Below are 17,672 nucleotides of genomic sequence, written 5' to 3'. Positions count from 1 at the left end.
AATTCCCCCGAAATCTCCCCCAAAATCACCAGAATTCACCCCAAAAACACCAAACCCCAGATTCACCCCAAAACCACCCAAATTCCACCGAAAATTCACAAAAATGTTAATTTTACCAAAATCGGGGTTTTCCCCTCCATCCGGAGCAAATTCCCCCCAAATTCGCCCCAAAACCCCCAAAATTGGCCCAAAAATCCCCCGAATTCAGCCCAAAAATCCCCTAAAAAATGGGAAAAATTACGAAACTGTGAATTTTTACCAAAATCTGTGTTTTTCGCCCCAGCGGACCTCGAGACCCAGAACAAATCCCCCAAAATTTATCCCGAAGTCCCCCAAAATTCACTTTAAAATCCCCTGAAAAAAAAATCACCAGAAATCCCCCCCAAAAAAAGCCCCAAAATTCCCGAAATCTGTGATTTTAACCAAAACCTGTGATTTTAACCAAAATCTGTGATTTTAACCAAAATCCCCGTTTTTCGCCCCAGCGAACAGAACAAATTCACCCCAAAATTCCACCCCAGAAATTTCCCCAAATTCAGCTCAAATTCACCCTGGAAAACGCCCCCCGAAAATCCCTCGGAGTTTCCTCTGAAAAACGCAAAAAATTCGCGAAAGTTCACAAAAAATTTTAATTTTTCCCAAAATCCCGGTTTTTCGCCCCATCCGGAACAAAACTCACCCCCGAATCCGCCCCAAAAATTCACCCCAAAATCCCCCCTAAAACCAAAACCCCGAATTCCCCCCGAATTCCCCCCAAAACCGGCGAAAATGCCCAAAATTGCTGCTTTTAACCAAAGTCGGGGTTTTTCGCCCCAGCCGACCGCGAGAGCCAATACGAGGAGGAGGAGGAGCGGGGGCGGGGCCGGAAGCGGAAGGGCCCCCCCGGGCGGGGCCGGCCCCACCCCCCCAAGAAGAAGAGGAAGTAGCGGGGCCGCCCCTCCCCCCGCCCCCGGAATCCCCGCGTTTCGCCCCAAAAATCTGCCCGGGGGGGGGGAGGGGGAGGGGGCAAGAAAATGACCCTGGAATTTGGGGGAGAAACGGGAAATTTTGGGGAAAATGTCCCGAAATTCTGGGGGGAAAAAAAAATATCCCAAATTTTGGGGGGAAATTCAAAATTTTGGGGGAAATGTCCCGAAATTTTTTTTGGGGGGGAGAAAAAAATATCCCAAATTTTGGGGGGAAAATTCGAAATTTTGGGGAAAATATCCCAAATTTTGGGGGGAAAATTCAAAATTTTGGGGGAAATGTCCCGAAATTTTTTGGGGAAAAAAAATATCCCAAATTTTGGGGGAAAATTCGAAATTTTGGGGGAAATGTCCCGAAATTCTGGGGGGAAAAATCCCAAATTTTTTGGGGGGAAAAAAAACCCCCAAATTTTGGTGGAAAATTCAAAATTTTGGGGAAAAAAAAAATCCCAAATTTTGGGGGATATGTCCCGAAATTTTGGGGAAAAAATATCCCAAAATTTGGGGGAAAATTCGAAATTTTGGGGGGAAAATTGGAAATTCTGGGGGAAATGTCCTGAAATTCTGGGGCAAAAAAATCCCCAAATTTTTTGGGGGAAAAAAATTCCCAAATTTTGGGGGGAAAATTCAAAATTTTGGGGAAAAAAAAAATCCCAAATTTTGGGGGAAATGTCCCGAAATTTTGGGGAAAAAAATATCCCAAAATTTGGGGGGAAAATTGGAAATTTTGGGGGAAATGTCCGGAAATTCTGGGGAAAAAAATCCCAAATTTTGGGGGGGGAAATTTGGAAATTTTGGGGACAAAAAAATCCCAAATTTTGGGGGGAAATTGGAAAATGGGGAAAAAAAAAAAAAAGAAATTTCGGGGAAAAAAAAAAATCCCCAAAATTCGTGGGAAAAAACTTAAATTTGGTGGGGGGGAGGGAAACAGAATTTTGGGGGAAAAAAAAAAAAACAAAAAACCCCAAAATCCTGAAAAAAATTAAAATCACAATTTGGCAGGAAAAAAATGAAATTTGGGCAAAAAACCCAAAACCCTCCAAATTTTGGAGGGGGGAAAAAAACCTCAAATTTTTGGGAAAAAAACCCCAAATTTTGGCGGAAAATGCCCAAATTTGGGAAAAAACCCCAATACTGTGAAAAAAACCCCAAATTTTCATGGAAAAAAAAAATCTAAATTTTGGGGAAAAACTCCTCAAGTCGAGGAAAACGCCCCCAAATTTTGGTGGAAAAAAACCCCAAATTTAGGAAAAAAACCCCAAATCTCATTAAAAATCCCCAAAATGTGGGTGGAAAAACCCCCAAATTTGGGGCTTCCTGCCCTGACCCCGCCCCCTTTTGGGGTTTTTCCCAATTTCCCCCAAATTCCCCAAACTTTCCCAGATTTGGGGTTTTTGGTCGGGATTTTTGGGTTTTTTTCCCAATTTTGATGTTTTTTGTCCATTTTTGTTGCATTTTTTCTTTTCCCCAGATTCTGTTTTTTTCCCCCCTCTGGAATTTTGGGGCAATTCCTGAAGATTTCGGGCTCCCTCCAACCTTTTCAAATTTTGGGGTTTTTTGGGTTAAAATTGGGGGATTTTGGGTGAGATTTTGGGGCAATTTCATGGGATTTTGGGGCTCCGCGCATTTCACATTTTTTCTCCCACAATTTTGGATTTTCCTTCATTTTTTTGGGGTCATTTGCCAGAATTTTGTGTTTTCCCTCCAAGTTTTGGGTTCGTTTCCGTCGATTTTGGGTTTCCCACAATTTTTGGGGTCATTTCCCAGGATTTTGGGTTTTCCCTCCGATTTTTGGGGTCGTTTCCCACAGTTTTTGATTTCCCAAAAGTTTTGGGTTCATTTCCCACAATTTTGGGTTTTCCCTCCAATTTTTGGGTTCGTTTCCCACAATTTTGGGTTTTCCCTCCAATTTTTGGGTTCGTTTCCCACGATTTTGAGTTTCTCCTCAGATTTTTGGGGTCATTTCCCAGGATTTTGGGTTTTCCCTCCAATTTTTGGGGTCGTTTCCCACGATTTTGCGTTTCCCACAATTTTTGGGGTCATTTCCCAGGATTTTGGGTTTTCCCTCCCATTTTCGGGGTCATTTCCCAGAACTTTGGGGTTTCGGGTCCCAATTTTTGCATTTTTTCCCCCAAATCTGGGGTGGGGGTGGGGACGGACCCCGAATCTGCCCCAAACGGCCCCAAAATTTCCCTTTTTTTTGTTGTTTCTGTATTTATGGGGGGCTCCCCCTTTTTGGGGGGAATTCCCCTGGTTTTGGGGCTCCCCCCCCCCCCCCGGGGCCTCCCCTCCCCCCCCCCTCCCCTCGCGCCTCTTTTCCAAAAAGTTCAATAAAAATTTCGTTTTTTTAAGGTTTTCTAACAAAAAAAAAAAAAAATAAACAAAAAAACCGAAATGCTGCGGCCCGGGATGGGGGGAAATTGGGAAAAATTGGGGGAAAATTGAGGGAATTGGGAAAAAACGGGGGGAAATTGGGGAAATTGGGAAAAAACAAGGGGAAATTGGGAAAAATTGGGGAAAAAATGGGGGAAATTGGGAAAAATGGGGAGAAAAGGGGGAAAATTGGGGGGAAAAGGGGAAAAATGGGGGAAATTGGGAAAAAATTGAGGGAATTGGGAAAAACGGGGGGAAATTGGGAAAAACGGGAAAAAACAAGGGGAAATTGGGAAATATTGGGGAAAAAATGGGGGAAATTGGGAAAAACGGGGGGAAATTGGGAAAATGGAGAAAAAATAGGGGGAAAGTAGAAAAAATTGGGAAAAATTTGGGAGAAATTGAGAAAAACTGGGAAAATATGGGGAAAATTGAGAAAAATGGGGAAAACATTGAGGGAAAAAGGGAAAAAATTGGGAAAAATGAGAAAACATTGGGGAAAATTGGGGACATAGGGAAAAAATCGGGAAAAAAACGGGAGAAAATTGGGAAAGATGGGAGAGAATTGGGAAAAATTGGAAATTAGAAAAAAGGAGGAGAAAACGTTTGGGAAAATGGGGAAAATGGATAAAAAATTGGAGGGAAATGGGGGGAAATGAGGAGAAATTGGGGAAAATGGAGAGAATTTCGGGAAAATGGGACGAAAAAGGGAAAAACGGGGGGAAATGGAGAAAAATTAGGAAAAGAATGGAGGAAATTGGCAAAAACCGAGGGAGTTTGTGAAAAAATGGAGAAAAAGCAGGAAAAAATGGGGGAAAATTGTGAAAAATGAGGGGAAAATTAGGAAGAATGGGGGAAATTCGGATAAAATGGGGGGAAATTGGGAAAAAGTTGGGAAAAGTGCTGAGAAAAATGTGGGGGGAAAAAATGGGGGGAGATTGGGAAAAATGTGGAAAAGTTGGGGAAAATGGGGGAAAAACCAGGTGGAGTCAGGGTCAAACCAGTTTAATTTAACTCAAACCGATTTAAATCACCCCAAACCGCTTTAAATCACCTCAGGCCACTTTAATTTGCCTCAAACCGCTTTAATTTGCCACGAGCCAGTTTAATTTAACTCAAACCAGTTTAAAAGGCCTCAAACCAGCGCGGACTGGGACCAGGGCCGGCCCCGCCTCCTGCGCCTGACTGACAGTGCCGCTGCCCAATCCCTGCCCACCGTCGCTGCCTGTCCTCCAATCACAGCTCGCGTTGAGCCTCCTCGCCCCTTGAGCGAATCGCGTTTGCGCGCGCATGCGCACAACTCGCCGCGCGTCCCGGGGCGGGCGCTCTGTTGGGGGGGGTCGATTGCAATTTGTGGAGACGTAAAAATGGCGGCGATCTCAGCCAATCAACGTGGTGCGCCGCGTGATTGACATCATCCCCCAGCCACTCGCCGCCTCTCCTCCCCCTCCCGCGCAGCGGCGCCCCGCACGCTCCCATTCGTTTACGCATTGATTGACGTGCAAGATAGCGAATCAGCGCGCGGAGCGGGGCGGCGGGGGCGGGCCGGGCGCCTCTCGCGGCGCTGAGGGCGGCGCGGGCGCCATTTTGCGCTCAGCCCCCGGAGGAAGCGGCGGCGGCGGCGGCGGTGCCCGGAGCGGTGAGGGGGCAGCGGGGGCGGCTCCGGGCGGGTCCCGCCGGGGCTCCGGGGGGTTCTCGAAGGTTCGGGGGGGCTCCCCCGGGCGGGGCTGTGAGGGGAGATGGGAAAGGGGGGGAGGGGCGGAGACGGCGGCGGCGCGTGAGGGAGCGAGGCGGGAAAAGGGGGGGGGGCGGGGGGGGGGCGGCCCCCTCGGAGCCGTGAGGGCAGGGGCGGGGCCAGAGCGGCGGTGGGCGGGGCCTAATCTGTTAAAAAGCTCATTTAAAAGCTCATTGAGCTAATTAGCCCGGCGGAGAGTGTTAATTAACCCATTCGGGGCCGTAATTAACGCCGCCGGGGGTGTGGTTTGGCTCGAGAGGCGGAGCGTCGCTAAGGGGGCGTGGTTTACTCATTAGGGCGTTAATTAATTGGCTCCGGGTTTGATTAACGCATCTTGGGGGCGGGGTTGACCCCGCGGGGGGGCGCGGCTTAGCCCTGATTAACCCCTGAGGTTAATTAAGCCCTTGAGCCTTATTAATTACATCGGTGCCTTTTATATGCATAAATATTCCCTCGGGGGGCGTGGCTAAGCGCTACAGGGATGATTAACGCAATTAAGAATTAATAAACTCGTGAGGGGCGGGGTTCACAGCGAGGGGCGGGGCCTGGTCCGCTGTGGGCGTGGCCAGCCCGCGTTTTGGGGCATTGAAAACTTTAATTAAACTCATCAAAGGCTTAATTAGCACCCCTGGGGGCTGGCACCTCTGTGCTTTGCATCCAAATCCCCAAATTTCTCCTTTTCCAGCAGATTTTGGGATTCCCGACCCCTCCCCTTTAAACTTTTTTAAATCCCTGGCGTTTTTCTCCTTTTCCCCCCAATTTTGGGAGCCCAAAACCGGAATTTTCCTCGTTTTTTTGGCCTAATCCCCAAATCCTTCGAACTCCAGGAGGTCCCGTTCTGTTTTCAACTGGTTTGGGGTGATTTAAACTGGTTTGGGGTGATTTAAACTGGTTTTGGGCAATTTAAACTGCTCTGGCCCAGTTAAACTGGTGTGGCCCCAACTCCAACTGGTTTTAGCCCATTTTTCCCACCTTTCTCCAATTTTTCCCAATTTCTCCTAATTTTCTCAACCCTTTTACAAATTTTCCCCCATTTTCGCTCCATTTTCCCATATTTTACCCAATTCTTCCCAGTTTCCCCTCATTTTTCCTAATTTCCCTCAATTTTTCCCAAATTTCCCCTAATCTCCCCTCATTTTTCCCGATCTCTCCCCATTTTCTAAATTTCTCCCATTTTCCTCCCATTTTTCCAAATCTTTCCCCCATTTTATCCCAATTTCTCCGATTTCCTCCATTTTTCCCAATTTCCCCTGATTTTTCCCCAATTTTTCCCAATTTCCCCCCATTTTCCAAATTTTCTCCCAATTTTTCCCCATTTTTCCAAATTTCCTGAATGTTTTCCCAATTTCCCCATATTTCCCCCCCTATTTTCCCAATTTCCACCATTTTCCCTCAATTTTTCCAAATTTTTCCCCATTTTTCCAATTTCCCCCACATTTTCCTCATTTTCCCCATTTTTTTTCCAATTTCCCCCATTTTTGCCCCATTTCCCTCGTTCTTTTCCCGTTTTCTCCCAATTTTTCCCAATTTCCCCCATTTTTGCCCCATTTCCCTCGTTCTTTTCCCCTTTTCTCTCATTTTTTCCCAATTTCCCCCATTTTTGCCCCATTTCCCTCGTTCTTTTCCCGTTTTCTCCCAATTTTTCCCAATTTCCCCCATTTTTGCCCCATTTCCCTCGTTCTTTTCCCCTTTTCTCCCAGTTTTTCCCAATTTCCCCCGTTTTTGCCCCATTTCCCTCGTTATTTTCCCGTTTTCTCCCAATTTTTCCCAATTTCCCCCATTTTTGCCCCATTTCCCTCGTTCTTTTCCAGTTTTCTCCCAATTTTTCCCAATTTCCCCCGGTTTTGCCCCAGTTTTTCCCATTTTTCCCGCACAGAGCAGGTTCCTGAGGAGTCCCCCCAGTTTTGGGGACAAACTCCCCAAATTTGCCCATTTCCCCCCCAATTTTTCTTCCCCCCCAACCCCGTTTGTCCCAGTCCCAAAATCCCCATTTTTCACCCCAACCCCTTCCCCCCACCCCACTCCACAAGGGGGCGTGGTCAGGGCTCGGTGGGCGTGGCCTGTGCGCAGCGTGGGCGGGGCCTGGGGACGGGGGTGGGGGGAGGGGTCTCTCAACCTTCTCTCCTTCCGCAGGTGCGCCCGGACCGGCCCCTCCCCCTCCCTTTAGCCCCTCCCCCCTTAGCCCCTCCCCCCTTAGCCCCTCCCACCCCTTCCCTCCCCTCCCCCGGTGCCGTTTTGGGCTGAATCCGCCCGATTTTGGAGGTTTTTATTTAAAATAAAAAGGGGGAAAAAATGAAAAAACACTGAAACGGAATCAAAGCGAAATTCGGGGGTTTTGTCGCGGTGGGGGCGGGGCGCAGCTGGGGGCGGGGCGGAGGAGGGGGAGGGGCGGCCCCTCCCCCCTCTGGCCCCTCCCCCCGCCCCCCCAATTTGCATTTTTTTTGTCTCTTTTTTGTCCACAGCGCGATTTTTTTGAGCCGGCGGCGACCGTAAGTTCCACAAGTTTTCGTTTTTTTTCCTCATTATTGTCGGTTTTTTTATTATTATTATTATTATTATTGGTGGTTTTTTTTTTTTTTTTTTTTTTTATTTTTCTGCTCCCCCCTTTTCTCCCCCCTTGGCTCCTCCTCCCGGATAAATTATTCATGCGGGTTTTGCCCCTCCCCCCACCCCCTCGGCCCCTAAGCCACGCCCAGCGCGCCCCTCCCCCCCACCCTGCCCACGGCCCCTCCCCCCATCGCCCGAAACTGCCCCGAAAAGGCCAAAAATGCCCCAAAAGCGGCCCTGAAATGGTCTAGGACGGCCCCAGAATGGCCCAAAATGGCCCAAAATGGCCCCAAAACGAAGCAGGGGGCGGGGCCTGGCCCCTCCCCCGCCTCTCCCCCCTCGCTGCATTTTCAGGGGAAAAATTCAGGAAAATTTTTAATTTTTTTTTTTAATTTTTTATTTTTCTAATTGTTTTTTTATTTTTTAATTGGTTTTTTCCCCAGATTTTTTTATTTTTAATTTTTTTTTTTAATTTTTTATTTTTAATTTTTTTTTTTTTTTTCCCCTGGGGCTTCTTTGGCTCAGCTCCTCCCCCTCTCGCTAAGCCCCGCCCCCTGTCCCGTTTTGGCCACGCCCCCTCCGTCCCTTTGCCCCGCCCCCTTCGCCGCCGCCGACCCACGGACGCCCCTCCCCCCCCACCGGAGCCCCTCCCCCCACGGTAAGAGGCGGAGCTTCCTTCATATGCAAATTAGCCCAAAGGCAGGCCGACCAATCAGGGGCTAGGACCCCTCATTATGGATTCAGAGCTAATTGAGGATGTTAATTAGGCATTGTCAACAGCCGTTTTGCTTTGCAGTGTTAATTGGCATGGTTGATGCTAATAATTATTAATTAATTACCTTATTAATTATGCTAATTGCCATACTTAATGGAAGTGCTTAATTAGTATAAATAATTTGTTAAAAAAGGTCAAAGGGCAGCAACAGCAGCGCTAATTAGCGCTGCTGGGCATCTTAAATTTTATGCTAATTAACGCTTATTAATCAGGCAGGGGTACTTTTAGTTTTATGTTAATTAATTCTTAATAATTGGGAGGATATTTAGTTAACGTTCATTAGCAATAATCTGTGAGATTGGAGCTAATTAGCATTAATTGGGGGGAGGCTGCAGCCAACTGGCTCATCGTTAATTATGCTAATTACCCTGCCTGATGCTAATGAGGGCCGGCCAATTACCATAATTAATGAGGGGCGGGGCTAACGATGGGAGCCCTTAACGAAGGTGATGGGGGTGGGTGGTAGGTGCTGCTTATGCTAATGAGATGCTAATGAGATGCTAATGAAGGGGAGAAGGAACCCCCGGGGTTCCAGGTGCGTTTGGGGCTTTCTGGGCATTTTCAGTTCCTGTTTTGGGTGGATTTCGGGGCTTTTTGGGGCTTTTTGCCTGGTTCCACTTGAATTTGGGAGTTTGGGGTATTTTCAGTTATTTTTGGGTGGTTCCAGGTGGATTTTGGCTTTTTGAACATTTTTATGGTTTTTGGGTGTTTTTTAGTGTTTTTAGAAGTTTCTGACAGTTTTTGGGTGCTTTTTAGATATTTTTGGGTGCTTTTGGTGTTTTTTGGAGGTTTTTATTTTTGGGTGGTTCCACATTGGTTTTGGTGATTTTTAGACATTTTTTTGTTAATTTTCAAATGCTTCCAGGTTGGTTTTTTTTTTTAATTTATTTTTTTGGGGTGGTTCCAGGTGCTTTTGGTGTTTTTAGAGGTTTTATTTTTTGGGTGCTTCCACATTGGTTTTGGTGTTTTTTGGAGGTTTTTATTTTTTGGGTTTTTCCACATTGGTTTTGGTGACTTTTAGACATTTTTTGTTATTTTTCAAATGCTTCCAGGTTATTTTTTTGTGGTTTTTTTTGGGGTGCTTCCAGGTGATTTTTTGGGGTTTTTTTGGGGTGGTTCCAGGTGCTTTTGGTGTTCTTTAGAGGTTTTTATTTTTTGGGTTTTTCCACATTGGTTTTGCTGTTTTTTAGACATTTTTTGTTATTTTTCAAATGTTTCCAGGTTATTTTTTTTGTGGGTTTTTTTGGGGTGCTTCCAGGTGATTTTTTAATATTTTTTTGGGGTGGTTCCAGGTGATTTTTTTAAATTTTTCTGGGGTGTTTCCAGGTGATTTTTTTGTTATTTTTGGGGTTATTCCAGGTGTTTTTTGTGGTTTTTGGAGCTTTTTTTTTTATCATTTCTTGGTCAGCCCCACTTGTCCCCACCCCACCCACTAACCCCGCCCTCCTCCCCCCGCAGGCCCCGCCCCTTTCCCCGCCCACCGCCATGGCCAGCAACGTGACCAACAAGACGGACCCTCGCTCGCTCAACTCGCGCGTCTTCATCGGCAACCTCAACACGCTGGTGGTGAAGAAGAGCGACGTGGAGGCCATCTTCTCCAAGTACGGCAAGATCGTCGGCTGCTCCGTGCACAAGGGCTTCGCCTTCGTGCAGTACGTCAACGAGCGCAACGCCCGCGCCGCCGTGGCCGGGGAGGACGGGCGCATGATCGCCGGCCAGGTGCTAGGTCAGTCGTGCTCACCTGGGGTCGCTCATCCTGGGCGCTCGTGCTTGGTCCGAGGGAGGTTCTGTGAGGTGTTATGGAGTCTCTGAGGGTGGGACAGGAGGATCCTGATGTTATATTTGACCAGTGATGGTCAGGGAGGTGGTCAGCGAGGTGGCCATGGTCACTCTGGACACTTGTGGTTGGTCTGAGGGAGGTTCTGTGAGGTGTTATGGAGTCTCTGAGGGTGGAATGGGAGGATCCTCACACTTGCTTGGACCAGTGATGGTCAGGGAGGTGGTCAGCGAGGTGGCCCCGGTCACTCTGGACACTTGTGGTTGGTCTGAGTAAAGTTCTGTGAGGTGTTATGGAGTCTCTGAGGGTGGGACAGGAGGATCCTGATGTTATATTTGACCAGTGATGGTCAGGGAGGTGGTCAGTGAGGTGGCCATGGTCACTCATGGTCATCCTGGACACTTGTGCTTGGTCCGAGGGAGGTTCTGTGACGTGTTATGGAGTCTCTGAGGGTGGGACAGGAGGATCCTGATGTTATATTTGACCAGCGATGGTCAGGGAGGTGGTCAGCAAGGTGGCCCCAGTCACTCATGGTCATCCTGAGTGAGGTTCTGTGAGGTGTTATGGAGTCTCTGAGGGTGGAACAGGAGGACCCTCACACTTGGATGGAGCAGTGACGGTCATGGAGGTGATCAGCGAGGTGGCCATGGTCACTCATGGTCAGTTATGGTCACTAAACAAGGTTCTGTGAGGTGTTATGGAGTTTGTGTCCTCTGAACAGGAGGATCCTGGTGTTGTATTTGACCAGTGATGGCCATGGAGGTGGTCAGCGAGGTGGCCATGGTCACTCTCGGTCACTTGAGGATGCCAGGGGTCATTTTGGGGTGGTTTTGGTGCTTTTTGGAGCTGTTGTGGACTCAGGTGGTCAGGGAGGTGACCGTGGTCACTCGCGGTCACTCATGGATGCCGGTGGTCATTTTGGGGTGGTTTTGGTGCTTTTTGGAGCTGTTGTGGACTCTGGCTCGGTCTGGGGTCACTGGTCAGTTCTGGTGGTCACTTCTGGTCATTGTCGGGTCACTGATGGTCATTCCTGGGGTCAGTTTTTGGTCAATTTGTGGTCACTTTTGGGGTCATTTTGCGGTCACTTTGTGCTCATTTTGGGGTCACTTTGTGGTCACTTTGGGGTCAGTTCTGGGGTCACTCTGTGGTCACTTTGTGATCATTTTTGGGGTCACTTTGTGGTCAGTTTTGAGGTCACTTTGGGGTCAGTTCTGGGGTCACTCTGTGGTCACTTTGTGATCATTTTTGGGGTCACTTTGTGGTCACTTTTGGGGTCACTTTGTGGTCATCTTGGGGTCACTCTGTGGTCACTTTGGGGTCAGTTCTGGGGTCACTCTGTGGTCATTTTTGGGGTCACTTTGGGGTCACTCTGTGGTGACTTGGGGGTCACTTTGAGGTCAGTTTGGGGGTCAGTTTGGGGTCATTCCTGGGGTCAGTTTTTGGACATTTTGGGGTCACTCTGTGGTGACTTTGGGGTCACTTTGGAGCCAGTTTTTGGTCATTTTGGGGTCATTCCTGAGATAATTTCTGCTCATTTTGGGCTCATTTTGAGCCATTTTTGGGTCTTTTTTCCCCATTCCTTGGACCCTCCTGGGGTGAACCCTTCCCCAAACTGGCCCCAAACTGCCCGAAACCTCTTAAAACTGCCCCAAACCCACCTGAACTGCCCCAAATCAGCCAAAATGACCCAAACTGCCCCAAACCACCCCAAATCTCTCCAAAATGACCCAAACTGACCCAAATTCCCGGCAGACATCAACCTGGCGGCCGAGCCGAAGGTGAACCGGGGCAAGGCGGGGCTGAAACCCAAACTGCCCCAATTGCCCCAAACCACCCCAAACTGCCCCAAACCACCCCAAATCACCCCAAACCACCCCAAAATGACCCAAATCAGCCCAAAATGACCCAAAATGACCCAAATTCCCGGCAGACATCAACCTGGCGGCCGAGCCGAAGGTGAACCGGGGCAAGGCGGGGCTGAAACCCCAAACCCCCTGTACTGCCCCAAATCACCCCAAACCACCCCAAAATGACCCAAATCAGCCCAAAATGACCCAAATTCCCGGCAGACATCAACCTGGCGGCCGAGCCGAAGGTGAACCGGGGCAAGGCGGGCGTGAAGCGCTCGGCGGCCGAGATGTACGGGTCAGTACCCGCCCCCCCGTCACCGTCCCCCCTCGTCAGGTGGGGACCCTGGGGGCGGCGCTTTCGGGGCCAATCGCGGCCGTTTCGGGCAAATCCGGGCATCTCTGGGGTTTTCAGGGGTTTTGGGGGGGTTCTGAGGGGAAATTGGGGGAGCCAGGTGGGATTTGGGGGGATTCTGAGGGGTTTGGGGTGTCCCAGATCCCCAGAATCTGTTTTTGGGAATCCCAGGGAGGGTTTTGGGGGGAATTTGGGATTTTTGGAGGGGTTTGGGGTGTCCCAGATCCCCAGAATCTGTTTTTGGGAATGCCAGGGACGGTTTTGGGGGGAATTTGGGTTTTTTGGGGACATTCTGGGGGGTTTGGTGTGTCCCAGATCCCCAGAATCTGTTTTTGGGAATGCCCTGGAGGGTTTTGGGGGGATTTTGGGGGGTTTGGGGTGTCCAAGGGGTATTCTTGTAAATCCCAGGGGATTTTCGGGGGGGGTTTTGGGGTGTCCCAGGTGTTTTGGGTGGTTTGGGGTTTTGGGGTGTCCCAGGGGCATTTTGGCAATCCCAGGGTATTTTTGGGGAGGGTATTTGGGGTGTCCCAGGGGTATTTGGGGTGTCCCAGGGGCATTTTTTGGGGAGGGGTTTTGGGGTGTCCCAGAGGCATTTTGGCAATCCCAGGGTAATTTTTGGGGGGTATTTGGGGTGTCCCAGGGGGGATATTTGGGGTGTCCCAGGGTAATTTTTGGGGAGGGGTTCTGGGGTGTCCCGGGGCATTTTTTGGGGAGGGGTTTTAGGGGATATTTGGGGTGTCCCAGGGTATTTTTTGGGGCGTATTTTGGCAATCCCAGGGCATTTTTTGGGGAGGGGTTTTAGGGGATATTTGGGGTGTCCCAGGGTATTTTTTGGGGCGTATTTTGGCAATCCCAGGGCATTTTTTGGGGAGGCGTTTTAGGGGATATTTGGGGTGTCCCAGGGTATTTTTTGGGGCGTATTTTGGCAATCCCAGGGCATTTTTTGGGGAGGGGTTTTAGGGGATATTTGGGGTGTCCCAGGGTATTTTTTGGGGCGTATTTTGGCAATCCCAGGGTGTTTTTTGGGGAGGGGTCTCCCTTTCCGTGTCTTTTTTTTTGTCTGGATCTGACTTCCCTCACCCCCCCACCCCCCCCAGGTCATCGTTTGACCTGGACTACGACTTCCAGCGGGATTACTATGACCGGTACCAGTATAAACCAGTTCAGAGCGGGTTAGGGACCCTACACCCCCCTCCCCTCCTCCCTCCCTCCCCACCCTCCTCCCGTGCCCCCGCGCCCCCCGTGCCCGGCGGCGGCGCGGCTGACGCGGCGCCCGCCCCGCAGGATGTACAGCTACCCGGCCCGCGTGCCGCCGCCGCCGCCCATCGCCCGCGCCGTGGTGCCCTCCAAGCGCCAGCGCGTCTCGGGAAACACCTCCCGGCGGGGCAAGAGCTTCAACAGCAAATCCGGCCAGAGGGGCTCCTCCTCCAAGTCCGGGAAACGTAAGGGAAAGGGGCGGGGCAAAGGGGGACAGGGGCGGGGCAAGAGCTTCAACAGCAAATCGGGACAGAGGGGCTCCTCCTCCAAGTCCGGGAAACGTAAGCAGGGTTGGGAGGAATAATTCAATATGGCTGCCCTTGAGAGTTGTCCAGTATGGCAGCGTGAAATTCAATATGGCTGCCCTTGGGAGTTATCCAATATGGCCGCTGCCATCAATAATCCAATATGGCTGCCCTTGGGAGTTATCCAATATGGCTGCTGCCATCAATAATCCAATATGGCTGCTGGGAGTGATCTAATATGGCTGCTGCCATTAATAATCCAATATGGCCGCCCTTGGGAGTCATCCAATATGGCTGCTGCTATTAATAATCCAATATGGCCGCTGCCATCAATAATCCAATATGGCCGCCGTTGGGAGTTACCAATATGGCCGCTGCCATGAGTAATCCAATATGGCGGCACACAACCCAACATGGCTGCCCCCATAGCTCAACCCAACATGGCAGTCCTCAATCCAAGATGGCCGCCCCCATGTCCTCATCCAATATGGCCGCCCCCAATCCAAGATGGCCGCTTCTGAGGGGAATTTTTGGGGTGAATTCCAGTAAAATCTGACAGGATTTTTGGGGTGAATTCCAGTGAAAGGGGACAACGGCTGTCCCAGTCCAACATGACGGTTTCTGACCACGTTTTTGGGGTCAATTCTGGTGAAATCTGACAGGATTTTTGGGGTGAATTTGCAGTAAAATCTGACAGGATTTTTGGGGTGAATTCCAGTGAAAGGGGACAACGGCTGTCCCAGTCCCAAATGGCGGTTTCTGAGGGGATTTTTGGGGTGAATTCCAGTGAAAGGGGACGACCTGCAGAGCATCAAGAAGGAGCTGGGGCAGATCAAGGCCAAGGTGGACGCGCTCCTGGAGAGCCTCGAGCGGCTGGAGAGGGAGCAGAGTGAGCAAAACCCGAATTTGGGGGGAAAAACCCCAAATCTGGGAGATGGGAGCCCCAACATTTGGGGGGATGGAAAACCCCAAAATTCGGGGTGGGCGGGAACCCCAAAACCCCCGAAATTTTCCTCAAACCCCCATTTTTTCCCCCCCAACTCCCATTTTTCCCCGAATTTTCCCTAACCCCCATTTTCACCCCCAAATCCCCATTTCTACCCCGTTTTCCCCCCAAACCCCCATTTTCCCCCATTTTTCCCCAATTTCCCTCCACTTTTTCCAAAACCTTTTTCCCCCCCAAACCCCATTTCCCCCATTTTTCCCAAACCCCCATGTTTTCCCCCCAAACCCCATTTTTCCACATTTTCCCCAAACCCCCGCAATTTTCCCATTTTCCCCAATTCCCGTGTTTTCCCCCTAAACCCCATTTTTCCCAAATCCCTGTGTTTTCTCCCCATTTTTCCCCAATTTCCCCATTTTCCCCCCAAACCCCCATTTCCCCATTTTCCCCCAAACCCCCATTTTCTTCCCATTTTCCCCAATTTCCCCGTTTTGCCCCCAAACCCCATTTTCCCCCCAAACCCCCCAATTTCCCCATTTCCCCCAAACCCCCATTTTTCACGATTTTCCCCCATTTTCCCCAATTTCCCCGTTTTGCCCCCAATCCCCCCATTTTCCCCCCAAACCCCATTTTCCCCAAACCCCAATTTTTCCCCCCATTTTCCCCAATTTCCCCGTTTCACCCCCAATCCCCCCATTTTCCCCCCAAACCCCATTTTCCCCAAACCCCAATTTTTCCCCCCAATTTCCCCGTTTCTCCCCCGACCCAGAGGCCAAGAGCGACAAGGCCGAGGAGGAGCAGGGCGGCTCCGGCTCCAAGAAGGACGAGGCCGGCGGGGCCAAGGCCGAGGGCGGCCACGAGGACTCAGCCGAGGAGGGCGACCTGCTGGACGATGACGAGGGGGAGGAACGGGGGGACGAGCAGGTGAGAGACCAGTACGGACCAGTATAGACCAGTATAGAGCCTCTAGGGCCCCCCCTGTCCCTGCTGGACGATGACGAGGGCGAGGAACGGGGGGACGAGCAGGTGAGAGACCAGTACGGACCAGTATGGACCAGTATAGACCAGTACGGACCAGTATAGACCAGTATAGACCAGTATGGGCCAGTATAAACCAGTATAGACCAGTATGGACCCTTTAGGGACACCCCTGTCCCTGCTGGACGATGACGAGGGCGAGGAACGGGGGGACGAGCAGGTGAGAGACCAGTACGGACCAGTATGGACCAGTACGGACCAGTATGGGCCAGTATAAACCAGTATGGACCAGTACGGACCAGTATGGACCACTATAAACCAGTACAGAGCCTCTAGGGCCCCCCCTGTCCCTGCTGGACGATGACGAGGGGGAGGAACGGGGGGACGAGCAGGTGAGAGACCAGTACGGACCAGTATAAACCAGTATAGACCAGTATGGACCAGTATAGACCAGTATGGACCAGTATGGACCAGTATGGACCCTTTAGGGACACCCCTGTCCCTGCTAGACGACAATGAGGGCAAGGAACGGGGGGATGAACAGGTGAGAGACCAGTATGGACCAGTATAGACCAGTATGGACCAGTATAGACCAGTATGGACCAGTATAGACCAGTACGGACCAGTATGGGCCAGTATAGACCAGTATAGACCAGTATGGACCAGCCTAGACCAGTACGGATCATCCAGGGACCCTCCCAGTAACCGCCCTGTCCCAGATCATCAATCCCAGTATAGACCAGTATGGAACAGGTACCCCCCAGTGCCCTCCCAGTACAAACCAGTGACCCCAAATCCCTTCCCAGTACAAACCAGTGACCCCAAATCCCCTCCCAGTATAAACCACTGACCCCAAATCCCCTCCCAGTACAAACCAGTGACCCCCTGCAGTGGGGCTGTGGGCGGTGCCAGGTTTGAGGCTCCTCCCCCTGACCCCGCCCCTTTTTCCCCGCCCAGCTGGAGTCGCTCAAGGGGGACGAGAAGGAGGCCGAGGAGGGCGAGGACGACCGGGACAGCGCCAACGGCGAGGACGAGCCCTGAGCCCCGCCCCCCGCCCGGCCCCGCCCCCTTTCCCAGCCCCGCCCCTGCCGTGCTCGTGCTGTCGTGGCCCCGCCCCTTTTGCCCCCCCACACCGCCCTCCGTAGTTCTGGCCCCACCCCCTTTTATCCTGTGGCCCCGCCCCCCCTCCCTACCTCACACGGCCCCGCCCCCCTCAAGCCCCGCCCCCTCGGTTAATTTTGATACCTCGAGATGACGATTAAAGGACGGATGTTTGTAGGCGTGGCTTGGCCTTTGGGGGAGGGGTGAGGGGCGGGGCATGCCCAGAGGGGTTGGACACACCCACACAAGATGGCGGCCTCATCCACCAGCCCAAGATGGAGTCTCTGATGTGCTGCGATGCAAGATGGCTGCCCCACACACCAATGCAATATGGCGGCCCTTACATGCAATAATCCAAGATGGCTGCCCCATACACCAATGCAATATGGCGGCCCTAATATGTCATAATCCAAGATGGCTGCCCCACACACCAATCCAATATGGCGGCCCTAATATGTCATAATCCAAGATGGCTGCCCCACCCAGTATGGCAGCTCTCGTCCACCAATCTAAGATGGCCGCCCCTATGTGACACAATCCAATATGGCTGCCCATAAACACCAATCCAAGATGGCCACACCCATACCCCACCCAAAATGGCTCCCGCCAATCAGAGATGGCCACGCCCATGTGATGCAATCCAAGATGGCTGCCCCTGTGCCCCACCCAAGAGGGTTGCCCCCACGCCCCATCCAAGATGGCCGCCCCTATGTGACACAATCCAAGATGGCTGCCGCAATGTGACATCATCAAAGATGGCCACGCTCATACCCC

The 17,672-nt window shown here is 50.9% G+C and overlaps 2 protein-coding genes across 6 annotated transcripts in view; both read left to right on the top strand.

The window, feature by feature from the left end:
- The window catches only part of SUPT16H (SPT16 homolog, facilitates chromatin remodeling subunit), a 40,821-nt gene extending 39,856 nt beyond the window's left edge, over positions 1-965 (top strand). The window contains exon 26 of the mRNA XM_066570160.1: positions 817-965. Within this exon, the coding sequence (XP_066426257.1) occupies positions 817-926 (110 nt within the window). The 3' untranslated portion in view covers positions 927-965. The remainder of the gene's footprint in view (positions 1-816) is intronic.
- Positions 966-4,896: 3,931 nt separating this feature from the next.
- Positions 4,897-16,895, top strand: LOC136569803 (heterogeneous nuclear ribonucleoprotein C). 5 transcript variants are annotated; one of them, XM_066570162.1, is made up of 9 exons: positions 4,897-4,977; positions 7,536-7,562; positions 9,854-10,121; positions 12,242-12,356; positions 13,472-13,546; positions 13,659-13,816; positions 14,664-14,765; positions 15,589-15,743; positions 16,755-16,895. In XM_066570162.1, the coding sequence occupies exons 3-9, from the start codon at positions 9,881-9,883 to the stop codon at positions 16,836-16,838; spliced, it is 930 nt and encodes a 309-aa protein (XP_066426259.1). In that variant the 5' UTR covers positions 4,897-4,977; positions 7,536-7,562; positions 9,854-9,880; the 3' UTR covers positions 16,839-16,895. The 5 variants fall into 5 exon arrangements, with proteins under 5 accessions (XP_066426259.1, XP_066426261.1, XP_066426263.1 ...); XM_066570164.1 differs by having other exon boundaries at positions 13,472-13,519; positions 16,755-16,894; XM_066570166.1 differs by having other exon boundaries at positions 12,242-12,317; positions 13,472-13,519; positions 16,755-16,893.
- The last annotated feature ends 777 nt before the right edge of the window (positions 16,896-17,672 follow it).

This window comes from Molothrus aeneus, unplaced genomic scaffold (assembly GCF_037042795.1).
Source record: "Molothrus aeneus isolate 106 unplaced genomic scaffold, BPBGC_Maene_1.0 scaffold_240, whole genome shotgun sequence".
NCBI lineage: Eukaryota > Metazoa > Chordata > Aves > Passeriformes > Icteridae > Molothrus > Molothrus aeneus.
This window is presented reverse-complemented; position numbering and strand designations above follow the sequence as displayed.

Bases quoted from the DNA above. Each gene is read 5' to 3' on its own strand.
- LOC136569803 (XM_066570162.1), top strand. From the start codon at position 9,881: ATGGCCAGCAACGTGACCAACAAGACGGACCCTCGCTCGCTCAACTCG. The intron at 10,122-12,241 runs GTCAGTCGTGCT...AATTCCCGGCAG, and splicing joins GATCGCCGGCCAGGTGCTAG to ACATCAACCTGGCGGCCGAG. The intron at 12,357-13,471 runs GTGGGGACCCTG...CACCCCCCCCAG, and splicing joins TCACCGTCCCCCCTCGTCAG to GTCATCGTTTGACCTGGACT.